Raw genomic sequence first — 27,644 nt, forward strand, 5'->3', positions numbered from 1 at the left:
ACCGGCCGTAGCACATCTGTGGATCAGCCTACAAATAAGCTGTGCTTCAGATGGCAACCAGCACCGCTGGAGCAGCAACCCCAGTCACCGTGGGGAGACTCTTCAAAGTGCACGGAGTTAAGTGCATGCATTACCGTGTGGATGTGGCTCAGTCATTTGTCTTCCTGATTAAAGCCTTTGTATAAGCATAAGTAGAGAGCATAACTCACCCTGGGTTGAAGGAAAACTAAAAAAGTCCCCCAAAGACAGCAGGACATGCTCTTACTGAGCCCTAATGCAAGCTGTAATTAAAAAAAATAAAAAATCCAAAATAAGCTTGGCAAAAAAAATATCACCCGATTCTTGCCATAAAACCTGGCAATCCCATTAAGTTCAGATCAGTTGAAGCAAATGTGCGTGAAGAAACAGTGGTGCCCCTAGGGACTCTGCAAACCTGAATATTAGAAAACTCCCATCTGGTGATCAGCTTATGAACCAAAGGAAGTGTAGAAATTTGCTGGCAAACTCTTCAAAACTCTTCTGCGTATTGAAAAGACATTAGTGGAGAGGCTATATTTTGCTTGGTATTGTTTCTATTACATCTGGTATGAGATCTTGGTACCACTGAGTTCAGCATCAAAACCCAAATGAATTCTAGTGGGGAGAAGATTTCACCTCAAACGAGGTTACATCTCAGATGCAGTTTTGCACCTGGCTTAGTTCTGACATGTAATTTGGTGAGCTGATCGTTCTGATGACAAATGTGCTAAAACACAACCAGTGCTTCCTGTCCTGTGCTTGAATCCTGTGTTTGCTTGTGCCATGATCTCACAGTGCAGGTGCAGATGTTGGGGCTGCACTGAATGCGTTCAAGCTGATCCAGGCATTTTCTACAGTAGTAAATGTTTTCTCAACGTGCTGAGAAATGCAGTCTGTCATTTCAGCAGCCATCCTCCTCAAGGGTTTGGCAAGGATCACAAGGTGCTTGAGCGGACCAGTTAGCTGAGGGCACTCTGTTTTACATGCCTTGCCATGCCAGCAAAGCCCAACTCCCCAAATTTAGCCATCCCCTAACTGAATTAGGCTCATTTGAGAGACTACGGCATCAACAGAAAGATTATCTGTAACATCAGTGAGCTTTGGGGCAGCCTGACCTCTTCAGCATTGTCCCAGGGTGTTGCATACCGTCCCTAGGTGGGTTTAAGGAAAGGTTGGACGTGGTGCTTAGGGACACGGTTTAGTGGTTATAGTGGTGGTAGGCAGCAGTTGGACCTGTTGAACGTGGAGGTCCTTTCCAACCTTAATGGTTCTGTGCTTTGAGCCAGTGTGAATGATCTGCCCTTCCACCGGGTCTTGCGCTGAGTCACTGCTGGCTGGCTGCTGCATCTCTTCAGACGTCTGTTCAGGTGTACTCTTCAGCACCGAGGAACATACATACCCGTCATTTTTCCTAGTTTCTTTCCCTTGATGCTGCAGAGGAGCCATAGGTTGCTGACTTTCAGAGAACAAGTGGAGATGTCTTCTTTCTTTCCTGTATAGGAGTGATTGTAATTTGAGGGAGATGATCCTATTCACTTTCTTTAAGGAGGTAAGAAAGATTCTTGAAGAAGAAGTAAAAAGGCATGTTTTGCACAACAAAAAGTCAGCATAAATTGACATATTTCCCAGAAAGTCTTGCCACGTTAAAATGGATTGGTTTGCAGCATTTCAGACAGTTGTATCTCCCATTTTGTTTTAAGGAGGCTCTGTTCACTGTGTAGGAGACCGAAGAGCGTCTGAAGGAAGCCTGCAGGAGCAGGCAGCAGAGAATTCAGGAGAAGGCAACAGATACCACGTTCAGCTATATGCGAGGAATGTGTTTAAGTGTATTTCCAGTACCTTGGCATGTCCTTAAGAGCTCTTGAAAATAGTGAGAGTTAAACACAGAATTGGATACTTCTGCTGAATGGGAGCCGAGGGCTCCAAATACACAGGCAGCATCTGTCAGTCCTGCCTCCTATGCTGCATGCTTACGTCAGGGAGTCTCTGCAAGGATGTAAGGGTTTCTTGCAGGATTTGTCCAGGAATTCATAGTTGCCTTTGGATGTGTATAAGAAAGCTGCCTGGCAGATGCTGTGCTAGTCTGCATCTCAGCCAGAATTTTTAAGAAATTGCAAATGGCAATAAATAATTTCCTTAGCAGGATAGGAAGGTTCCTATTTGTTACGTGTGAGAGCTTTGCTCCTCCAGCTTTAAATGGGAAACATGTAAACGTCTTTGTAGTTAGAGCAGGTGCCCTGGCTTTTGCACTGAGTTGCCCCTGGTTTTCTAAACAGGTAGAGTACCCTGATCAGCAAAGATTTGGGTAGGTGCGGTTTCAATTCCAACCTGTGAGAAGTCTGACTTGCTCTTTGCTCAGCTACTGCACAAACAGTAGTGCCAGGATGTGCTTGTAGTATTCCAGTGGTGGTGCCCTTAATGAAGCAGTTTGCTGTGTGGCATATGAAAAATTTAATGGGAAGCTGGCTGGGGCTTGTATTAGCGCTTTGCAAACTTCTTAATACATATTTCCATGTAAATGCCTGTCAAGCAATTGCATTCTTATGGAGTTTCAGGTGAACTCCAAGCGAAGCCCTAGATGATGGGTGTGTTTGCAGGTCTCTGATGCAAGAGGCTTTCCATGTAAATATTCAGTGCTCTTAAAAATGGAGTGGTTTTGGCCTTTCCAAGCTTGTAGTATTCCCTACTTGCCTCTGTGCGGAGGGCTTACAGAAACATGGCAGGATCTGAATTCCCTCCATAAAACTGACTCCACTGGTTGTGCACATTTTTCTCCCTGTCTCCCATTTAGCGCGTTAGTTTGCTGACAGTAGAGTACACAGCACTTAGCAGCTGGTTTGCGGAACCATCAGTCAGGAAATTATATGATAAATAGGAGGTAGCCGGGTTTAGTGGCACTTTATTCTGCTCCAGCAGTTTTAGCCTGACTTTGGAAAAGTCATCATGTGGTTTTTCTTAAGGGTTGCAACAGGAGATGGCTACAGTGTAGTAACTTATTACACATACACTTGAGTTATGATGTTCCCCAGCTGTATTGCTCATGTGTAAATAATAAACGGTGAGATGGATAATTATGTTGGGTTTTGATATGCAGCTCTGTTCGGTCGGTGCAGGGCCGATGGAGACAGCTCCCTGTGCCGTGATGGAGTACGGCTGCTTCCCAGATGGAAACTGCAAACAAGATGCAACCAAGATATACAAAGGATCTTAATGTGAGAGGACTCGGAAAGGTGTTCCTGGAGATTTATGTCCCATGTGTTCAATACAACTTGTTGGTGCTCTGCGAGGCACCGGCCCCGCAGAGGGGAATACCATTTTTGAGTCGTTTAAAGTGCATTCTCCCTTCCTCAGATAGGGGATGATAGATGATCGCGTTCAGCTCCAGCGCTGGCCCTCTGGAGGGTTAAATGGCCTTTCCCTGCATATCTCGGGGGTAGGTGCTTAGCGTGGGGCAGCCTTGGCCGGCTGGGACCCGTCCTGCCTGAGATGGAGCAGGGAGGTACACTCAAACACATCTCTTGTTCCCCTTTTCCCGTGTACACATTGCTGGCTGGCGAAGAATGCATTTCGTGAGGTGGAAGCAAGCATCCTTCATTCAGACGACAGCTCTGTGCTCGCTGGGCGCTCCGGTTATCCCTGACGCGCTGCTCCTCCCGCTGAAGTCCAGTTTGTGCAGCAGAACTGGACTGAAAGCTGCCATGAGGTTGGGTTCCCGGCTCCCATTAGTAAGCCACAATTATTTTTCATTTCTGGTGCTAAGCCCTGAGTCAGTGCGTGGCAGAAATGTGCTGTGGCTGATTGCATGCTAGCTGATGTTTCACAAAAACAAGCCCTGAAACTGGGCAGGCAATTTCAAATGTTTCCAGACTTCCCTGAAATACTGGAAATATTTCCTCACAACGTACGTGATTTTCCCTTCATCTCCTGTGTTTCTTCCCTGAGGGCCATGATTTTTGTTACTCTAGTTTTTCCTTCCCTCTTCAAAACAATAACAAATCAAACCAACTTTAGACAAATGCCAAGGGAAAAATCCTTTTTTTTAAATTTTATTTTTTACCATCACTAGTTGGCGTGAGGCAACTGTTTCCATAGATAACATAATCTAAGAAAAGGATTACATTTTGATGAATAGGAAGGGCAGCACATATGAAGAGAAGATACCGTAAGAGTCAGCAGGCAAAACTGAAGCAGGCTTGGTTTTACACTGAGTGCATAATTAAAGATTTTTTCTTTCTAGAAGCATTTTAGTAAATCCATGACATGACCTAACGTCTGTACTTGTCAGCTTTTAGTATCGGATAAACACATGACCTCATCCCAAGTGGCAATCAGGTAATAATTGGGCAGGATCTGTTTGCTCTGTGCTGCTGGAGAGGCTCAGCACTTCTCGGGGAGCTGTTTGAGTTTCATGCACTTGGGATGCAGCCGGGGATGGCACGGGCTGACCCGCAGCCTCCATACACGCTGGTGGCAGAGGAGCTCGTCCTCAGCAGCGAGGCAATCCTGCCGCAGGCGTGGTGGGGAGATGTGGGGTGGGCTTGTGCTCGGCCCCTTGACAAGAGCCCCAGCGGGAGGTGGGGGCGAGCAGGGGCGGCCCAGGCGCATTCCCCCTTTTGTCAGCCTGGTCGCTGGGGCTCTCTGGAAGCAGTAGGGAGCGGATTCGTGGCAGCTACGAGCCCCGTCCTTGGAGGGAACGGGGCAGGGGTGTATGACAGCTGAGGGTCTCCGGGTCTGCAGCCACAGGGACAAAGCAAGCACTCATCCTTTTTAAGAGTGGTGCATGTAACAAACCCCTTGTCCTTAGGCAGATTCCTCGTGATGTGTCTGTCTGTCCGTGCGATGCGGTTAAGCATCTCCGGTACGGCGTTGCTCCGTTGCATTTCCCTCTTAACTTCACTGTCTGATTCACTCCAGATTGTCGTTTCTCAGCAGGCTGCTTCAGTTTTTCTTTCCGTTGTAGGACTGTGCACATCTCTGAGGGTATACATTTTTATTGTATTGTGTTCTCTGCCTTCCCTTTTCTTCCTGGGATATATTTTCTTGTTTTAATAAAAAATAAATAAATCAGGAATGCTTATGAAAGGCTTGATGGTCCTTTTGATCTGACACTTCACATATGGGCACATAATTATTTATTAAAGATTTCTTTATGTCCCTTTCCATTTAAGCTATAAAAAGAGAGTACTGAAATTAGTAAGTAGATACTCATGCAAATACAGTGGGCCAAACATTCAGACAGACCTGTCTGACTGCAGCAGGAAAGCAGAATTCGACCTGTAAGTTTTAGAGCTGTTGGCACACGTTTTAACTATCTTTTCCGTTTTGATCAATGCTGTTTCTAAAGAGTCACTGGAGATACTCAGATATGGGAACCTCGCTTGTTTTTTTCAGATCCGCCTCACCTCTTTCCAGCATTCCACCCTCCTGTGCCAATTGATGCGAGACATCATGAGGGACGCTACCATTACGAACCATCTCCCATTCCTCCTCTGCATGTGTGAGTATTCAGTATTTCCCCTCTGCTTCAGCTGACTGGGCTACCTTGAAGAATGGGCAAGTACATGGATCTTCGCCATGCTTAAAACCGTGCACCTGGAGCACTTTGCCAGTGTAGCCGAAGAGAGAAATTTATGTTTAGAAAGCATAGAGGGTGTCTGTTTATAAAGCAAAACCAGGCTGGTGCCTGAGGAATTCCTGTTCTGGTAGGTGGCTGGCAAGTGTTACCTATATATTTTGCTGACATTTATTCTGTGTGCTGTTGTTCTATAAATACTAAATTAAAAAGTGCCGAACCCTGTGAAATACAGCCAGGCAAAACGTGTATTTTGTCTGGATGAGGCTTGGGATTCTTCATAGCTAAAATTCCCTCTTGTGCCAAAGGTTCTTTTTCTAGTGAATGCTATGAAGCATAATGAAATTTTTGGTAAATTTTCATAGTCCCTGTTGTGTGCACGCACAGGCAATCGGTTGATTGATGGGAATGTCACCCAAACAAAATGGCAAATGTGATAGAGCACATGGTTTACACAAAGATAAAAGAAATGAATACCAGTGATAACATGCATTAGAAAAGGGTGGTAGTGGTGAAATCCTGCAGAAATAAATATTATCTTATTCTATATGTGGAGACAGATATCAGCGTTGCAGAATAAAACAGTTGTGTCCAAAAATCTGCTATATACCATTAAAAATGAAGCTGAAAAGCAAGGCTTAGTACTTTGCTAAAAGGCTTGATATATACATTTAATCATATCTACTAATCACCTCTCATACTGAGAAAATAAAAGAAGAAAAGCACAAGTAATACTTTGAAGAATAATGTGAGTTGTTTAGATGGCAGATTGCTTTGCTATGGCTATTAGTTACAGCTGTGTAATTACATATATGCAGAAGAAAAATGAAGTTGTTTTAAAACAAGTCCTCCTCTGTGAGCAGAATTAATTGATATTAACAATCCTAACTACATGCCCAAGTACACACACAATATTTTACTAACTGTTTTTTTGGATCAGTCTTCTATTACTGAATTGTAATTTTAGAGCAGATTTGCCTGGAGGTAAGTAATAAATCTGTGTTGCAGTCTTCTTGGGCATTAGAGGAAAAGTGGGTATTTATAGAAGGGGAGAGTGCAGAAACTTGTGATTTATTCCTGAGTTCCTCTGATGCATCAGTATCTCCACTGATGTCAAACACGTTATAAAGTATACTCAAAAACACATTTAAATTTGCTGCTAAAAACATTGTAAACTGCAGGAGGCAGGCTCATACAAAGTCATTACGGTCATCCCAGATTTTGCAGTGTATATGAACATTTTGACTAGATGTTTCTTGGCACTTTTTTCCACTGTTTTCAAAGCAGAAGGAAATAACCTGTGGCTGGGAGCTCAGGAAAGGGTCCTGCTCCTTCTGAAGCTAATGAGAAATTTGTCTTCAATGTGAGCAAGACCATGGTAGGAAGCCCTAGGAAGCAATTCCTGTGTTGTTGCAAACAAGGGTATCGGTTCCATGGCTTGCCAGAGCAAGGGCAGCAGGCCTGAGCCTGGTCAGCTGGTGAATTGGATCCAAAGTGGATCACTGATGTGTTCCACTGTGTCCCTCTGCTAACTCACATTAGCAGAGGGACTTCTTCCAAAATCTGGGCACCAGCTGTGAGCCTCCACCGAGGCTCCTGATCCCGTGCTGTATGGGATCCTGTCTGGCCCCATGATGTCCCCTTGGGCAGGGGCTTTTGTGTGGGTACCTCGCATCTGCTGCTTTGGGTGACGATGGGAAATGGGGAGTAGCATCTATACTGACAGAGTGCCAGGGTTCCCATAAGAGCTCCTAAAGACGTTGCCTCCTTTGGAGTTCGGTGGTGCTCCCCTCTGGCGCCGCGCTCGGTTGCAGGGATCAGAGCAGTGAGTCACACACGCCCCGCGCCCCGGTACCCCGCCGGCCCTGCCTGGGAGCCCTGACTCAGCTGGGCCCTGCAGAGGCTTGTAAGAGACCAGGAGATCTTAATGCTGTGCCGTATGGCTGCAGGCAATCGCTTTGGAAACATGCTCTGATACTGGCCCAAGCTCTACGCTGAAAGTTTCCTTGATATTGGCCATTTATTTTTCCATAAACTCCTGTCAATTCTTCTGCTCATTTAGTTTGTGTCACAGTTAAAATGATGAGTTCTAATAGACCCCTGGGCCATTATGATCAGTGTAATTAAATGTAAATTCACAATTACGCAACTTTAAAAGAAAAAAAAAAGTGTGTTGGACTCCAACAGCTTCTTTGTAGGTTCTAAGGTTTCTCATGCTTTAGCAGGTTTCAGGAATATGTTTTAATGTTTGTATGTGACAGACGCCAACAGTTTTCTTGTGAGTTTTACAGACCCTGATGGAAGTATCACTTAGGAGTGTTAGATTTGGGATCTTTTGGAACAATTGTTTGCACTGTAGTCCTAATGCCGTAGAAAGAAAGGAAGGAAGGAAAGGATGGAAGGAATGAAGGAAAGAAAAAGAAAGGGAAGAGAGGAGGGAGGGAAGGAGGGAGGGAGGGAGGGAGGAAGGAAAGAACGAAGGAAGGGAGGGAGGGAGGGAGGGAGGGAGGGAGAAAGGGAGGAAGGAAGGAAGAAGAAGTGAACAAGAGAAGCAGATATGAGAAATTATTTGAGAATTCTGAGAGAAAATGGCTAGAGCAACAGTGAGGATATGTTTACCCACAGTTTCATCAATGACTTCATTGCATGAGTGGTTTTTCTCCTTGGCTTCATAGCACCTTCAGATGTGGAAAAATAAAAAATATAAAAATAAAAAAGCAAAAGAATTGGAATAATTCCAATTATCCAAGCTCCTAGAAATGTGTTCCAGAACCTGTCAAGCCTTAGTGAAATTAGTTAGGAATAATACAAGTGCAGAAAAAATGTGGAGGGGGCCTTGACCACATGATATCTACAACATATACGCATAGTTTTGAACAGTGGCCAAATCAAAAAAAAAAAAAAAAAAAAAAAAACAAGTGGAGGAATTTTTAAGGTGTTACAGGTCTCTTATTTACGTCCAGCTCTAAAGATACACTCATATTTATATGTATGATTTTTGTAGTTTAATTGCTGATGGGCAAAACTATATCCCAAATTTCACCCTGGAGCCAAATTTTATAACTGGGTTATAAACCCCTAAAGCAGGGGTTTATGTTTATGATGGAATTGCTGACAGATGCTTATGTATACTAGGACTAGCAGGCATTGCTGTAATTATGCTATCGTATCCTATCATTAAAGATTTCAATTGAAAGAGGTTTATAAATTGCTCTTCTTCTTAGATAAACCACCCTACATTAAGGCATCAACGATATGGTGCAGAATTAAATTAAAATCTCATAAAATGAAATATGTTCTGTATTAGCTGTTTGACACTTAATTTGCCTCTGAATGAGTAGAGGAAATCACAAATTAACCTGCCTTTGTTTTTCCAACCATGGCTTATTAGGTGTTAGAACAACTGCAATTACAGACCAATAATAACCCCCAACCCTTATGAATATGTACTGAAATATGTCACTTTGTGTTACCAAAACCTGTTTGTTAGGACTGCTTAGTTATCCTGGAATTTCCACAGTACATCCTCGGTTTATACTTCAGGGAAGACGTATGAAACTTCAGTTGTTCTTTAGCAGCGACATATGAACACTGTAATTGGATCCAGAGCATGTGTTTTCCTATTATTTTTATTTTTTTTTCAAATTCAAGGCATGAATCTTATTTTTCAAGATATTTCCAGTAAACTGTAATTCAGTTTTACTACTTTTCATTGAACTAACAAGATAAATTACTTGTTAAATATCATATGATTAAAACATACCAAAAGAAGCATGGCTTTAAAATAATCCCACTGCTTGTTTTGGTTTCCTTTGTTGTTGCTTTTGTCTAGCTCTTTCTTAATTTTCAGAATTGATTTCTGAAGTCAGGTACTAAAGCAGAAACTGAAGCTAAGCTCATTTTTAGTCCTTGACATTTGCCAGGCCATCCAATAGAGAGAGACCCCTTCTCCAAGTAGTGTCCAGTGATTCAAAATCATGCTGCTGCTGAGGGTATTTGAACATAAATTAATACTTTGAGCATGCTATTTTTTTTGTTTTTATTTTTTACTCCTTAGGAGCCAAGTCATAAATTTGCTGTTAGCTAGCTCTTAGTCATCTGATGTCTTTGTTGGAATGAGTCGTTAGCAGTGAGCAGAGCAGAACAACAGCATCTCGACTATTTGTATGACAACACAAATGTAAATAGCTTTATAGTGCCACAATTTTAAAAATTCAGCTTAGCCAGGATGAGAGTTTCGTTAATTAGAAGGAGAAAGCTCCAAAGGCAAAGACTAACTTTTACTCACAGATTTAACTGCAGTGCTTTAAGAAATTAGTGTCTGTGGTCACTCATCCCCACATCTTTAGGGCGCTGTGTTAACAGGTTTCTCCTGATCTGCTTATTACAGAGTTGGGTTGGACAGCCTTTACGGAGACCTGAGGTAGTATTGCCAGGTACCACTTGTGGCTGTGAAGAAAGTCTGGCCCACAGAGGTGAGGCAGGGGACGATTGCAAAGTGGCAATGTCTGGAATGGCTCCAGAGTGCCTGTGAATGTCCTCAGGGTGGTTAATGGGCATGTTGTAGGAGGCTAGTACGAAGTTAAAGTTTCAGGGCTGAACATACCACAGGAACCATGCGTGTTCCCAAACGTTCATCCACTTAGTCTTCATCTCTCTTTCTCTTGCCATCCCATTTTCTGTTAGCCCTGGGCTGTGAGTAAGGGAGCGTGAGCAAGGAAATCCAAATGAAAGTGAGCCGATGTTACCGCACAATCACGGCCAGGAGGAAGCTGCAAGTTAAAGCTGCTGTCTTGTAACTTCCTTGAATCAGCAGTACTCCAGGCTCCTTTTTTCTAGTTGCTGATTGAGGCTTGCCGGGATCCAAGTTTGGCAGTCACAAGCTCCGAAATTACGCACATGCAGATAATTATGCATGTGCCTAGCAGTAATCCCTTGAACAGATATTTTGAACTGCGTGAATGCACCGGCACTAAAACAAAGCATGTGTTCTGTTTGCAGTCAGCTTCAAGTTCATAAAAAGAGAGTCTGATCCTGGATATGTTATTTCATATCTAATTTTTACAGACATCAGTTACACAAGGGTGAAAAAGAAAGAAAAGTCAGGCCCAGGCATTTAGCTTTCATCACCCCCTGATTTTGCAGTAAAATGGGGAATGTCCAAATATGAAAAGAGCAAAGCATTGGCCTCGCAAATTGTCCTTGATGTTGAGAGAAACTGCTTGCTATACGGTTCATAGGACATTTTCCTAACCTTATCACAGATATTTTGATTTTAACCTTATACTTTCTTTCCTAAACTCTTACTTCTTTTAAAAATCTTAGTGTTTTAACCTCCTAAATCTTCTACCTGCCACTTTATCTCAGTGTACCTCTAAGCCAGAAACTTGACCAGGAGCTTCTCAGTTTGTCGGAGGATTCATTGACTCTCTTACAGTGCGAAGGAGAGCCCCAGCCAGTGTGAAAAACATCACTGGCTGAATTGGCTTTAATTACTTTAAGACTTGGAAGAAGTTTTATTGTTTAGCCTGTAGCCATTGAAGAATAAAGGCTGAATGAAGATCTTAGGACATGAAAAGATGACAGTAGTTATAACCTTTACAAAATCATCCATGAAAGCATTTTCTGTAAGCAGGGAGAAATCTTGAATAGGAAGCACCCCAAGAAACCTGTCCCTGGAAGAGGGGAAGGTGCAGCACCAACTTAAGCAGTTAATATCAAAGGACATTGTTACAGCAAGCATTTGAGAAGGAAGCACTGTGGTCCAGTGTCTTGGTAAGCTTATTTGATTTTAGTTTATGCCATGGATATGCACGTCACAGGCTCTGTAGGCAACACACATGCCTCTTGGTGACAGAGCAGTGTGCTGATGGTAATTAGTAGAAGTAAAATAGCAGGGTTGGATGCCCACGTGTAATCATCAGGAGTTTTCATTCAGTGCCAGACGTTTTACAAATCGGGGAAGAGGAGGCCTGAGTCTAGGCCACAATTGTGCTCTCTCATGCAGTATGTAGTGTTGCATCATTTAAAATAGTGAATCAGTGTTCTGTTCAGCTGGTACTACTTGTTTAGTAATATTTACCATAAGACTTTCAGATCATAAATTCTCCTTTGCAAGCACGCTTGCAGAGCAGCTTCAGAAGCAGACCGTGTTTTTAAAAAGTATCTGAAACTGCGCAAAGTTTGGAAAACACATGATTCTTTGTTTGGTGGCATATACTGAAGGGTGGAAAAAAATTGGTGGCTGCTACTGTTAACATTTGTGATTCTAAAAGCTGGAAGAAAAAAAATGTGCGTGCATTAAAACAGGGAAATATCTTTGAATGTAGCTGTTTTACATAAATTCTTTTACATTGATTTGGTTAGGTAAGCTCTAGTCTAAAGTTTCTGCACATTCCGTTGAAGTCTTTACATTTCTCCTGGCTTTCCTTCCTTCTAGAAAAAACAGACACTATTGAGAAAATAGTATCTTATTTAAAAGATCTTTTATGCTGGCAAATAAATTGTAGATCAAATGAGGATTCATTGCTAAAAATCATCCCCATTTTTAGTGAGCACATTTACATGAAAGCCAACAGAATTGCCTCTAACTGCACCAGATTAAATTTGGTTCACATCATTCATCTGTTTCTGTTGCGGATAATACTTTGTGACATAATCATTTTCTCTGGAGTAGCTAATTGTAATGCCAAGGAACTACAGATTTATAAAGGAGAAACAATAGCGGCAGATAAATATTGCTTTAACAGAGAGTCTTTGTTCTTACACAGTGAGCTTGATTTCAGGATGGCTGGGGAAGTTATAGCAATTGAAACACGAGGAAAATTTTGGTGAGGCTTTTAATGTAGAAGGAAAATCTAGACCTTGTAAAATGCAATGATTTGTTTTGTTAAAAATTATTTTGTAGAAACTTTCCCCCAAATTTCTATTCATCTCTTGTGTTAAGAAAAAAATGACAACAACAAAAGACATAAAGACATAAACATAAACATAAGACATAAACATAAGACATAAACCTTGTCTTTTTCTTTCTCCATGCCTTTTCCTGCTGTTATCACAAGCTCTCAGAGGCTGTCTGGTGCCCTGACAGCCACCCTATAAAGCCACATGCACAAGTGAGATTCACCTTGTATTCTTTCGTGCTTCACAGAGAGCCAAAGATGCTAGAGAAACAGCAGTCCCCAGATGTATGAGAAAGGCATGCCTTCACCAGTGGGCTGCTGGCTGACCACCATTCATGATACAGTCACTCAGTAGCAACAACAGCTTGCAGGACAGATCCTGGCACGATGTAAAGGGAGGAAAGAGAGGGGAGATGCTTCGGTGGTTGCTGTGTTAAGTACACCTGAAAGGCTGGTTGGCACAGGTTCATCTGGGGGGACCTGAATCCAGTTGAAAGGGATTCTTAGAGTGGTTTGCATGGATTATGGTGCTGAAGAGAAACAGCTTCTAGTTACCAGCATTAAGGTCTGTATTGCCACTGGACAGCAGTGCCACTTAGCTGTTTTACCCCATCTGGGCTGTTAACAACACTTAGACGAATTCCCGGCTGCCAGTGAGAAGTGGTTCCCTAAGGCAGGCTTTCAAACCAGCATAAATTAAGAGCTGATGGAAGCAAAATGAATGGCCACCAAAGTCATGCCTCAGGACACCTTTTCGCGTGTAACATTTTGCTGTAGACTGAGAAATAACTAGGCATGGCTTCGAGCATTTGGGATGCTCCCTGGGTGCGTGTATATGTACAAGTGTGCACATTTGTGTGCATGTGCGTGCACCCTCTTCATATAATAGGATGAGTGTCTTTTCTTGGGTTTATTATCGTGGACTTGGCCTGAGTTATTTTTTATTTTTACAGTTAAAACTAGTGGAAGGATCTATTCAGAGTCTGAGAAAGATGGAAAATTAGAGGGAAAACATGAACAAAACAAGTAGGAAAAATATTCATGCACAAAACCACAGAGGATGCAAATCAGTGGGTCATTGTCTTAATTTATCATTTAACCAAAAAATGCACAGAATAGCTGCAATACCAGAGTTTTTGCTACTCGAAATTTATATTATCTCATTCTGTTATCAGCTGCAAAGAATGCAAGCTCTAAATATAGTGCACATTCAGAGGCTCCGAGCCTGTGGTTTCTTGGACAAAATTCCTGTGTTCTTTGTGCTGTAGTCAGCAGTATTAGTCGAGTGAGCAGATATTGACTGTGGTATTCACGTGCAGTGAACCAGAAGCAAGCCAACTCTATAGAGGCTGCTGTCAAACTTGTTGCAATGGCCTGTGAGGTACTGGACTGTGACAGACTCCTTTTTTTTCTGTACAATTCTTCCACTCATGTTAAATCTTGCTTCAAAGAGAACTGAAATGTTACAGTCTTAGCGTTCTTTCTTTCTTTCTTTCTCTTTTTTTGCTTTCTTTTTTTTTTTTTTTTTTTTTTAAGTGTAGTGGTGAGATTTCTGTGTTATGAATTGGAAGCCCCTAAAGTGAGAGTAGGTATAAACTGGAAGAAATGTGAGCATTGAGTATGTCTGCAGCGTAGGAGCACAGAGCATCTTCATCGTACTCTCACACAGTCCTTCCCCAACTTGGGTTCTCTCCTCCCCCTACAAAGGCATCATGGCCTATAATCTTGGAGTATGGATTGAATTTAGTTCTGAATTTTTCAGAAAAAAAAAGACAAGGCAGAAATTAAATACCACCTTGCTTCTGCCACCCTTCACTCAACCCAGTTTATTATTTATATGCATGTATGTGTCCATATTTGTTTGGATATTTGTAACAGAAAACAGAACAACAACAGAAAGCTGTTGTTGATTGTGCTTCTGAGATGTAAGAGACTAAACTAGCTACCCCTTGCATATTCTGTATTATATGATGCATAAATGAAAAAAAAAGGACCTTAATTCTACCCGTAGGAATGTGCTCAATGGGTATTTTGTCTGCGTGCCTCAGGGTAGACTGGGCCAACGTTTGTGACTGATTTTATCGATTAATAGAGGAAGTGATTCAAAGAAAACTGCCAATGCAGTTTGATTTTTGCTCTTAGGATGGTTTACATGACCAAAGGAGGACTTGGGGCTTTCGTTTAGAAGATGCTTTTCATTGAAGCTGGGGCCTATGTACTTGCTATTAAAAACTAGGCAAGGATATGTTGCGTAGGCCCTTCAAGCATTGAAGCTGTAGGTCTGATCCTGCAGTAGGTTATGGCTGCATTTATAGTTGGCTTTGTAAGGATGTTGGTGAGTTTCTGGAGACCCCGCAAAGGTTAGACACAGAGGCAAAACATCCTGAAGAAATGAGCCAGGAATACGTTTCTTCTCAAGGAATGAACTGACCTTTCCTCTCTTGAAAGCATTATTTATAGGGTGCTGTGACCACTGGTGTTAAGGATCAACAGAAAATTAGGGAGTATTTCACATGAGAGAGAATTTCTAAACATATCAGATTTAAGTGGCTATCTCTTTAAAGATACACATCTTTCCGTCCCGCATCTCCTGCTGAAATTCAGCCTAGATTTATCATGGCTTTTTCTCTGGCCTGTGTAAGAAAAGATTGATGGTCTAGTCCAGTTTATAGAGGCCACCAACACAAATAGCCCCATTTAACAACAGTGTAGACAGATTTGGTGGGGAGGGCAGGAGCTGTATGACCAGGAGCAATCAGGTGTTCTCATCTTCACGGTGGAAGATCACTATCAGTGTACATCATCAAGACAGTACCAGGAAAGCTTGCATAGCTGGTCTCTGCCTTGGTTTGCTGTACTCCTTCCGTGGACATCAGGCTTTTCTAGGAACTATGTTTCTAATATCCGATCATTAGATTGAATTGTGAAGGTGCAGAGGTAGCAAATGTGTAGGTTGTCCTGCTGGTGCAGCTGTGTCCCACATTGGCCAGTTTGTTCTTTTTGGGCTTTTCATCTGCAGCCATTGCTAGCTGTTGTGTTTAGGGAATTAATAATGATTCCAGCACTTAGATACGGCATGTATGTCAAAGACTTCAAACCTGAACTTACTACTTCTACTACTACTGCCAAAACATTCATTTGCTTTATACTTACTTAATGCTTGTTTTTCACATATTTTCCCCCTATAGCCCCGGTAGAAGTGGTGCTCCCACCCATTTGGGGTTTTTGAGGTTGTTAAAAGATACAGCTTGGCTCAAGGAATGCTTTTTAAACTCCAGTTCTGCACACAAATAAAGCAAGAACTGCAGTGTGAAGTCTTTGTCCCTTGCTTCTTCTGATGGCTATGGTATTCCAGTCATTATACATTCAACATTGGTGAGAACCGACTTGTAGTGCAGATTATGTAGCATCACAATGGCTTTCAATGCCTGCAAGATCAAATAAAGAAACTGGCCCATGTAAGAGGAAACTTCTTAGCCCGACATGAGAACTGAGTGTTTTCCCACTCTGATTTGGTTGCACCCCAGCCAGTCCCCACAGCTGGACCTTTGGTACTGGAGTGGAAAATACAGGAAGCAACTGTTGGCAGAATTTCTTTCTTCCCCCTCATAACTTAGATTTTTCAGCATTCACCTTTGCTATACATCGTGCTTCACAGAGCTGTGCATTCTGCTGCCCTTGTGGATGTTGGTGCTGATCTTTTGCTTGTCTGGTGTTTGTGGTGGTGCTCGGAGGCAGAGAGAATGCTGTCCCCTGGTTTCCTGATAAGCGATGCTCACAGAGAGCTGAGAAGCAGCTGTGTTTTCAGTGACTCCTTGACTTCCAGTCCTCGGTGCAGCATATATGTGCACGTGGTACTGCCACTGAATTAGCAATAAAGAGTAATGCTCTCAAAATGACTCCCCCCCCAGCCTTGTCCAAATTAGCTGCCATGGATTGATGTGGAGTGGGATGAGTCATGTCTGAAATTGCCCTCTGTATTTTATGCAGACAGTAATTTCTGTACATCCATGTAATTGTTTTTGCTGCAGGTGGTACTGTTAGGTGAGAAATTCTAGCTGGTGCGCTCTACGTTCAGTAGTAGTCGCCAATCCTTGTGAATATCAATTTTGGGCTGTCTGGTAATGTTAGTACAGAAACGAGAAGCAAATCCTGCCACACCTCAACAGGAATGATTCATGCTGAACCTTTGCATCACTGTTTCTGTTAAGGTTGTAGTCCTTTAAAGTTAGAATTTGTCAAATGTTCCCTTCACAAGCAAATGTTGGTAGCAAGTGCAATATGACAGACTTCTGGTCACCAAATGTGTATTTTATTGTTGTCAGCTTGCTTTTGTTTTAAGCAGTTGAGATATGATTTCAGCATGTATAATTAGAATTGAAGGAAAGTTTTCTTCCTTTCTCTTCCCCAAATCTCATTTTTGTGATGTTGTGGACATGACTTAAAATAGGAGCATGAAACGAAAGCTGAGGGGTTTGCTTTGCTTTATTTGTTTATAGTTTGGAAAAAGAATGTTTCTTGCATCACAAAACAGACTTTGAAGGGGGTGTTCATATGAGGTAATGTGAGAGGCTTTTCAGGTATTTTAAGGGGCTGAAGAATGCCTGCTTTCTGCTGTCTTAGCGGAAGGAGTTAAGGGAAAAAGAGAAGCACAAATTTGCTGAAACAATAGTAAGCGTGACATTCTCAAGTGCTGGGCAGAGAGGGCTTATGGCAGCAAAGGAAATAAATGAGGAGAGAGGTACTTGTAAGTACTCTAAAAGCTTAGTTCTCTAAAAATTTCAAAACACTAAATTAGGGGAGTAATAACCCATTAGTTGGAAATGATGTTTTTAAGAGAGCAGAGTACTTGTGAAATTGAAGTATCAGTTGATTTCAAAGTCTAATTTTATTGTCACCAATCCCACCCATGGCAAGAGAAACTTCCCAAGCATACCACAGGAGCGTTGGTGAGGCTGACACCAGGCTCGCCCTCTTCTTTCTGGTCAAGCAATCCCCTGGCGGGTACAGGAATCTGGTCTTCAGACTGTCAGAGTGGATCCCAAGGAGCAATGAAGTCTTTCCTCAGAGGGTATCGGTGCACATGGGTAGGAGCAGTGTTTGCGTGCTGGCTGCGTCCTGGTCCCATCTGTGAACAGCCAAAAGATGAATGAGGAGGAGTTGCAGAAAGCATTTCAGCTCTCTTCTTAGCTCCCTACCGTTTGGATGTTCTTTCCCCAGTCACGCATGCATGTACGTATCTGCGCCTTCTCCTCTGTACATAACAACTTCAAGGATATTTTGTAAAAGACCTTCAGGCATTTTCTGAGTGTTTTTGAACCACTGTGCCATTCACCGGTGTATTTGCTTGGATAGAGGTCTTCTTTGATGAGGTTTTTGTCATGCGCACCCACTGAAGTTTCAGTGTACTCAAGCATTAGAAAAGCCACTATTTGAGCGTCTTTGTTTTCTTTGTTGAGCTGTTTATTTTGCTTTCTTCCCACACAGTTCCCTGGCCTCGCTCTGACAACTGCTTTTCTGCATGAATTACATTCCTCGGGGCCGCAAGTCTCCTAATTCTTCCAGTCGATTTGATTCCTGCCTGTGTGATTAGTCCTCTGCTCCAGCACAGAGTTGGTCTTTGCCAAGCAAACTGCTTGCTAAGTGCCTTTAACATGAAGACCTAACTACATTTTTTAACCTCATTAGTGCGTAGGGCACTGCTTCATTCCAGCTTAATAACATGGCCACTATTGAATCATCACTTGCTCTAAAACAGGTTACAAAAAGGTTACCTAAGTTGTCTGGTTTTCTTTTCATATGACTGTGCTTTTGCTGGGTAACAGTCAGTCTCTTTCAGCACATGTCCAGTTTTAGCTGGGAAGTCCCTCTTGGAAAGGAAACCCATCAGTTCTGTTCAGTCAGATTTGTGATGCTGAGAAATTTTGTCTTTGAATCTTCAAAAGATATTTGGCACCTAGTTGGAAACAGCGAATCTAATGCAGCTGTAAGAAAATGTGATTTGGGGAGAAAAGGAGAAGAGGCTTTGGGGGAGCTGATAAAATTCCCCCATTTGTTTCACCTTTGGAGTTACGAAGATCTCATCTTCACCAGTTTAAACGCAGACTTCTCACTATAAGGCTGGATTTACAGCCATGCAGCCACAGTCTGCGCTGGTTCACTTTGTCTCACAGGACCAATTTTTAGCTGAACGTATCGTCACTGAAATTTAGATTTCAGTTGCAATTGCCTGTAAACTTGAATGGAAAAGATATTCCTGGACTTAAAAATGTTGTAAATAGACTAAAAAAAGAAAAGTTTCCTAAGAAGACAGCCTCACCAGGGAAGCGGGGAAAGAAAAGAGGCACTGGGTCACATGCCACTTGTGATGGTGCATTTGTGCAGTTGCATAGCACAGCCACTCAGAGGGTGAGACTTCATGATTAATGGTGTTTATTCTTGACAGAAGCCTCCTTTATTTATCTGCAATACAGTTTAGTGATTTTATCAGTCACCTGAATGAAAAATATTCAGTCATACCAATATTGCAGTGTAAATTGAGTAGAGTCACTTTTTATTATATCTTTCAGCCTTATCATCTGCACAGTAATTTTCTAGCAGGGGTTTGATATAGAAAGGCTGGATTTAGCTGTACTTGACACAAAGCCTCTTCAATTTCCCCTAAAAGTTCAGGCTACTCTCAGAAATGCGTATAAATATATATATAAAACCCTCTTATCCAAGCAATTTCAGGATTTGAAAGAATAAAGATAAAATGCACAAACCTGGATGTGAGAAATGTTGTTAATGTGAAAACATCTAATAGCTCTGAAGCCACTGGTGAAATGCTCTGCAGTGTTTAAGCTTGTGGCTTACTGCAGTTCTTTTTGCATGGCTACGTAGTCCGACTTTCTTCTAATCAATCATCATCCAACTCCAATCAGCATACAGGCAGAGCCTATCGCTCATCCTGGGTGTAATTTCAGAGTTGAAGACTATAATGGCCACATACAGCACATTAGTCACTGCGATAACAGCTAGTGGCACTCCTGAGGAAGGGGGAGGATGGGGGAGAGGGGGAATAAAATTCTTCTCATTCTCACAGTGCATTAGTGAAATAGGAGCAAATGTTAAACAAATGTTTATTCAATTAGCTGACTTAACAGCATTAAGTGTGAGAAAGCTTCTGACACTCCTTTGACCTGCTGTTTTGCGGGAGGAGAGGAAGGGGAAAGGGAAAGAAGAAAGGGGTAGCGGAACGCAGGCAGGATTTATATATATGCCCGCATGCTCCTGTGATGGTGCCTCTGTGGTTAAACACTTCAAGAGATGGCAGGCCCTGCCTGTAACTAGGAGGAAGCTAAAAGTTGAATAGCAAATGAGACCACCTCTAGAGCATCAAGAGCGAATCGCAGAGCATGGAAGTTTGCGGTAGGAATGCAGTTGGTAATTTCACTGTCCGATCTGTTATTAATAACAACAGATAATTAATTAGCATGCTGTAGACCTTTTAGACTTTCCTGTTGCACTTTGAGCTACCACATGAAAAATGAGTGGTTTATGGGAGGTCCATGGCAGTCTCTCGTCTAAGCAACACATTTTCTGAGCTTATTTGAATAACATTTGCTTGGAATGTGAGTCTGTTACATATTTTCAGTCAAAAGTTGTGCATCAAATGTAGCTTTGATAGTTATCCTTGGTGTATTAGTGGCCACAAGTCATTAGACTTGGAACCAGCTGAAGATGGGGGAGGAAAAATGTACCAACACTGAGGCTGTGCTGTGTAGATACAGGATCTTATTCTATTTATGGTTCACAGAAGTCAGTGCGAGCTGCGTGAGGTAAGACAATTCCTTGGTAAGGCTCTACCAGAAGCAAGCAATGGAAATCCCAGCTGGCCAAACCTGGCAAGCATTACTTTTATTGATTGTTTGCATTGCTGTAATGTCCAACAGCTCTGTGCAGGGTCAGCACTCTGTGGAGTGAGCACTGTGCAAATACAAGGAGCTCGACAAAGACCTCACAGCCAATATGTTTTGGCAAATGAACTCTAGTAAGTCTTAATGTGTGTGAAAACAGGTTAACGGTCAGATTATCGCTATGTGAGAGTGAGAATATGAAGCCCAAGCTTGACTTGGAGAGACATTGAGAAGACAGTACAGGGTTTTATGTGCATTTTGAAATAAATAAAAAACATAGTATCTGCATACACTTCTTAGGAACACACGAAAAGACTCCAAACCAGCACTTGTGCAATGAAGAAATGAATATGCTCAGTGGCATCTGAAGCAGCAGTTGCTTACTGTACAGATGTTAATTTGGGATGAAAGTCATCAGTGTTACAGCTTGACCTTATGTAAACAAAATGTAAAAAATATTAAATAGTTGAGTGAATATACACTCTTTTTTACGGTATAAACATCTCTTGAGTGAGTCCACAAACTGATGGTCAGGTTATTTATGAAGTATTGCAGGTAGCAGAGAAAGTAAGTAAAAAGCTGGATCTGCATTGAGGCAGTCCATCAATTGAAAATAAGGAATGCAGTCACTGACTGAGGATTTGGTGTGTTGATTAATGTAGCCAATTTTTAACTGTAACTACATAATGTTAAGACTTCCCAAATAAGGAAAGGCGAACCAGAGTAATATGCTTTTGTTGTGGGTCATCAGCTGGTTGTCTTGCATGATTTCCTGCACCACAAACATTTGTTGTGCAGTCACTCGTATCTTTTTCTGTGCAATAATACATTTTAACTTTATGAGGGAAAAACATTCTGATCTAACCCAAAGTAAGGATGTTTGTATGTTTTATGAATTTGCATTCCAGAACTGCACCTGTTTTGTAAGATGCTGTCCTTGCCACAGTGAGAAAATATTCATAGCATAGTATCTATTGGTCTGACCTTGTAGACACCAAGCACTTCCTGAGCACTTTGCCACAGTTTTACATCTGGGCAAACAGCTGAAGAGCAAGTGAGCAAACTCCTTAAAGGTGGCAGATAAGTGATGGAACACAGAACAGGGCCTGTGTACTTCAAATCCTGGTCTAGTTGCTTTTATACTTAAGCTACATAGGCACCAACCTATTCATGTTTGATATGTGCATATATCTACCGAATGGAGGGTTACTAGCACATGTATTTCTGTGACTTGCTTCCTCATACTGACTATAGGGCCAGCGTGAATCTAGGAGAAAAAGCAAGCAAAATATTGACCAGTCTTGGAACATGAAAAGAAGTATCGAAAATCAAGGTTCTTTCTCATATTAGGAGTTGCCATATTGCCAGGAGCTCTTTCACATGAAGAGTGCTCTGGCATTTCCATATATTCAATTAACTCTAATTCTTTAAACATTCTGAATCATTTGCTTAGCTGTCCTGATTTCAAGAATGCCATGCAGGTTGCAAATTCAGTTAGAAGTCCAAGGAGAAAAGGAGCTGTGGAATTGCATTTTAAAAATAGGCAGTGCTGTCCTCACTGTCCTTGTATTGAAGTCAGTGGAAGGTTTTCTGGTGGCTGTCAGGGCAGCAGAATTAGGTCAGCACTTTGTGCTTATAAAAAGTATATTCCCAATCACTTCAGGATTTTATTAATGGAAATCAGTGGACAGTTTCTCATTGATTCTGGTTTATATAGTATTGAACCCTACAATAACAACTAAAGATTTTGAGAAGCAGAATGATTGTTTGACTCATGATTTTCCCATATCATTTTGGTGTACAATTAGTTGCATGAGTCTGATTTATCAAGGATGTACAACCATGAATATGCTTGTAACAGTGAGGAGTAATTTGATCATTTGGGCTAATCACAACTATTAGAATTGTTCTCACTTGTATTTTCAGGGTCAAGCCTTATTATTTTGGAACTCAGCTTGCTTAATATGACAAGTTTTTACTAGCCAGTTGTTGACTGCTGGTGCAAAATGGTCAGTCTGTACAAATAGTTATGGTATTAAACATATATAATCATTTAACATGGGAAGTATTACCAAAGGGATTTAGCTTTGTGCTTTAAAAAAGGACTATTCACCTAACAAGAAAAGTACTTATTGCTATTTCATCTTCCAGGGTCTACTAGAAATAAAAGTGTTAACGTGTTTGGGGGCATCCATCAGGAGATTATTTGAGATTTAAAAAAAAAAAAAAAGGTAAAAAAGAAAAGAATCACAGACAGTTTAATGAGTTCAACATTATTCAATTCTTCAAGCAGGACTGAATTGAACAGATATCAGAGAAACAGCATGGATATCATTGGTATGAGAGTTATGCCATCAGTGCTTGCTCCAGCATTGAATAACGTACTGCTAAATGATTAAATATCGAGGTTTGAACTTTGACACTTTCATAATATAACAAGATGGATGAAAAGGCAATAATAAATTAGGTTATGTTACAATATTTCATCCCACTTCGTTGACAAGCTTTGTTCTGTGAGATAGATTATTGTTCCATCTGTAACCTCAGCTCAGTGTCATATTTACAATGTTATAGTTAAGGATCACTTGCTGTTTTCAATATAAATGTATTTTTCAACAGATTCATAAAAGAGCCATTTAAAAATTTATCAGGACAAAACTTGGCATTAAAATTTGCAGTCCTGGAGTTATAGTTTCCTCTAAAATCAGGAAATGCTTAAATCACCATGATTTTTTTTAAGATAGGTTATGCTTAGAAGAGGTTTTTACCTAAGCACAGCTTAAAGCAATTTGGAAGCCATTTGTGACAGATCACCTCTCTAACACCAAACCAACCTCAGAATTTTGATCCAGACTTTCCTGTGACACAGACCTTTGCAGCCATCCTGAGTGGCCTTAAATCTGCTTCCAGGAAACGCTGCTATTTTAGTGCTTTCTGTGACAAGCATGGAGGTTGTCACATGTCATGTGTTTGGGCCCACTGTACTTCTCACAGTTGCAGGGGATGCCAAACCAGGGACCATGTGTACTATATTGATATCTTGGCACATTTTAGAGCAGTTCCAGCTCTCCAAAGCAAAGAAAACCGATGTGAGGATCTGGAGGCCACTAAGGGGCCTTAATTGCCTTGAACAGCCTCACGTAGGACCTCCACCCACAGCCATGCACCCAGAAGTACTTTTTAAGCTCAGCCCAGGGCCCCCAGTCCCTGTCTGAGTCCTGCTGTAGGTGTGCCTGTCTCTGGCCCTGCTCCTGGGTGGGCTGGGGCCTGCTCGCGAGGTTCCTGTTCTCCCGGACCCCTCATATCTATGATGCAGTGTGTCTCCAGTCCTGTCTTTGGCCCTCCTTTTGTACCTCTGGGTGGGGTTCATCACTTTGCCAAGACTCCAACTGCTGATTATCCCTGCCATCAGCACCTGGCTTGGCTCACCTGGCCCAAATCTGGTGGGACTGAGTGCATTGCCTGTGCCTGGGTTATCCAGGGCTCCTGGCTTGCCTTCTCTTAGGGATAGCTGCCTCTTGCTGCTCCTTGAACTATTCCTGCCACTGGAGTAGTTCAGAAAGGTGGGAGGACAAGTGCAAGTTTGTAGGGAAAACAAGGCTGGGTAGGGAATGCTCTGCAGCTTCTCTAAATGGACATCTGGAGCTAAGATGGCAACTCTTACCTCACCCCATTGCACCAGTGGTGGGAGACAGAGACTGGAAATTATTCTCTTGAATCCTGTCCATTTGGCACTGAGCGGGTGGGGTGGCTGAAGGACCGTGTATGAAGTCAACAAATTCCATGCTTGCTTACTTATCTGTAGATTTTTGCCGCTACTCTGTTCATAGACAGAGAGCAGTATGTCACTTGCCTGAGTGGGCATCTTGTTTCTGCCAAAGAAAAGGGTAGCATTTCCACTTGATTTTGAAGCATCTGATCTTCTTCACTGAAAACTGATTGAACGCTTATGTACCAAAAGCAACCTAAAGCGTGTGGTATGAGAAGCCCCTGTTCTCTGTTACTGCTGATACAAAACGTACGTGATCATTTCAGGATGATGCCAGGTAGTGATATTTTGAAATAGGTGTAACTAACTCATGCTTGCCACATCAGCTTTCAGAATGCCATAATTCTCCTTCCCCAATTCAGAAAGGGTTACACGGGCCGAAAAGGGAATTGCACTTTGCTCAGTTTTTGTGATGGCTGAATTCCAAAGCTGCTGCTGGTTGGTCTCTGTGTGAAGAGTTTCTCCACTGCAGCTGTAAGCAACAGAACAAAATGACACACCAGTTTTATGAATAATAACTGAATTCTTGCTTATAGCTCACCTGTAGTTCAGCAGTGGCCAGAGAAAGTTTTAAAAAAAGAAAGTGGCTTCACCCGTTTTGTGATTTATCATGCATCTGATTCCGTTTGCAGCTGCTGAACTTGTGTGACCATGTAAGTTTTTAAGACTCTGCAGGCACCTCCGTAACATTCATCAAGAAAAGTGTCATGACTAATAGGAAAAAATATACCTGCCTCCCCGTACACTGAGCTCACTGCCTCGGCATGCACGTGCCAGTCTCCTGCTGAGTGGTTGAGACTCTCCAGAGCATCAGAGTCTGGACAAGGGGAAGTTGGCAGACTGGAGATGGGTAGGTGGTGCTGTGTTAGGTACAGCAGTTGCGTGTCATTCACAGCATTTTGACATGTTCGTGATGAAAAGGAAGGCAGTCTGGCCAGAAAGGAGACACCTACATAGCCAGCCCTGCTTTCTGCTGCTTCTCTGTCCTGGCTCTGTCCTCTTCCAGCTCCTCGTGCTCCCTCAGGCTCCTCACTGGCAGGGTGGTGTGAGAAGCTGCAAAGTCTGTGACTTAGTGTAAGCACTGCTCTGCAACAACTAAAACATTGGCATTATTCTCAGCCTAAATCCCGATCACAGCACCATACTAGATACTAGGAGGAAAATTAACTCTATTATTTTTCTTCCTTTTCTGTCCCATTAAACTGTCTTCATCTCAACCCACGAGTTTTAACTTTTTTTTCCCACCCATTCTCTCCCTGACCCTACTTGGAGTGGGGGAGCGAGCAAATGTCTGTGTGGTGCTGAGCTGCCTGCAAACCACGGCATTCTCTTATACTTCAGGAGTGTAGGTGTAGTCAAGGTTATTGAGGATTAGAATAAAATCAGCCTAATGTCAGAAACCTGGGGACCTCTGTCTTCACATAACTGTTCAAACTATCTTAGGCATTGTATTAAATTTTAGTTGAGTTTGCAGGAGCTGTGGGTGCAGACGCAAAGGTCCTGATCTGGAGGAAGCCTTAGTGCCCTAAGTGTGCTGCTGAACGGGAAAACCCCTGTGTAGGAGAAGATGCAGAGAATTCCTGCCTCCCCGTGGTTTACAAACGAGGCATAAAATGTCAAGCAGTATCTCTGAAAACGAACCTGCCTTTTCTCATGCTGAAGGCTTGTTGTGTCCCATGGCATGGCCTCAGACCCAAGGCAGAGCACCATTTGCCAGGGCCAGTGATGAACTGCATGTGCAATAATAATGTTGGGGGAGGAGTGCCACTCACATCTGGAGATGTGATTTGCTTGTCACTGACAGAGCCAGTCCTGGGCTGTAGTATTTGTTATTTACACAGGACAAAAGTCAATCTTTACTGGTATGTGAAGAGGTTGCAACATAAGATCAGATGCTGCACTGGAAAACAACAGCTAAGAGTAAGCACGTTCAGCTGCACCCTTTCTAAAAGTCATATTTTAGTTTGAAGGAGGGAGTTAAACAGTTAAAAAGTTGTCCATGCTGAAGTTTACCATGAAGGGGAAGGAGAAGAAGGGATTTTTCATTTATTGGAAGAAATCAGGAGGGCTCAGACAGCAGGAGCTGAGAGCAGATGAAGGCAGAGGGAAAATGGGACAGTAGGAAAGGAGTGTCTGGAAACACAAAGGAGTGAGAAAAGCACAGGCTGTGGAATTGAGCAGAGAAGTTAGCAGCAAGTTAAAATCAGATACTGGAGAGAAGATTAGTAAACATCAGAGTCCAGAGCTGGGAATTTTATGTGGAATCTGATGACTCCTTCTTTCTGCCTCCGCTAATATAGCGGTTGTGCCTGCTGCTGATTGATGCTACCCAGATGGGTGTCCTTTCTGCAGCATCCTCAGACACCAGGCACGCGGAGGAGAGGAGGGAGAGGAAGAGGCAGGGCAGAGGAGGAGAGAAGCAGTTGAATCCCAGTGTCCTTGAATGGCTCCCACTGGGTCTGAAGGGAGAGGCTGACAGCCTGGCTCTTCATCTCGCTCCCGCTGCAGCGGCTGGCTGTTGGCCAGTTGGAGAGCGAATCGCTGAGGATAACACAGGCTCGCAGCCTTCTTGCAAAAGCTGTTTAACAGTTTTCTGTTCGATATGCACCAGATAACACCAGGGCTCCTGCTTGCCAGCACTCTTGTTTGGGTTTCGAGCTCTGAGTTTATGCGACACTAGAAGAAATGATTTGTAAAGTGACATTGTGAGCTTCCAAACTCAGTTTCTTTGTTAGACGTGTATCGAATTTGCTATACTACTGCGTTTTCCTCACTGCCGGGATGGGAAATTCACCCTGTAATGTGATATCCAGCTGTGGTATTTTCGCTTCCTACTTCGCCATGAGTTTCAAGGCTCCTGCATTCCACCCTTGGCCTGGCAGGGAACCACAAGACAGCTAATGCTTCATGGCTGCTTGGGTTTCACAATACCAACCAGAGCAAAGCTGTGTTTCCACCAAAGCCGTGTTTCCAAAACACTGACGAATCAAAAGCACACAGAGAAAAGGTGCTGCGAGGGAAGGGGATGCCTGTTTTGCACTGTGGTGGGAAACTGCTCCTGGTTTCTGCTAAGTGCATTTTAAACACGATGGATGGCGAGCGACTGGACTTCTCTTGGGTGCTTTGCCTGGGTGCCAAAGGAGTGATTGCTCTGATGCCTGCTGCTAGCACACCGCCAATGCAGCCCTGTAACAAACGTTGAAGCAGGGGAGGTATTTTCATACGTGGAAGGCTTACCTTGCAAAAAGCCTTGCAAGAAACACATGGAAGCCAAATAAGGAAGGGAAAGGGGGAAGAGGGAGAAAAGCACAACAGGAAAGGTCTTTATTCCCCAGATTTTATGAGCCCTTGTGGATTTTGTTGCAGGGAAACTTGTATCCTGTTAGGAATGCATAACTTTGATCTCTGTCCCATTCATAGGTTAGTGTTTCCAAGCCGATAGCAGGGCAGAATTGGCTCCCATGTAAGATTATGTTCTGTTGGCC

The 27,644-nt window shown here is 42.6% G+C and overlaps 1 protein-coding gene across 6 annotated transcripts in view; it reads left to right on the forward strand.

Moving 5' to 3' along the window:
• Window positions 1–27,644, forward strand: part of GLI3 (GLI family zinc finger 3) — a 217,423-nt gene that overhangs the window by 113,670 nt on the left and 76,109 nt on the right. For all 6 annotated transcript variants that reach the window (XM_084509755.1, XM_084509758.1, XM_084509756.1 and 3 more), the window contains one exon: window positions 5,410–5,515. In XM_084509755.1, coding sequence (XP_084365881.1) covers window positions 5,410–5,515 — 106 coding nt within the window. The remainder of the gene's footprint in view (window positions 1–5,409; window positions 5,516–27,644) is intronic.

This window comes from Aythya ferina, assembly GCF_964211825.1.
Source record: "Aythya ferina genome assembly, chromosome: 2".
NCBI lineage: Eukaryota > Metazoa > Chordata > Aves > Anseriformes > Anatidae > Aythya > Aythya ferina.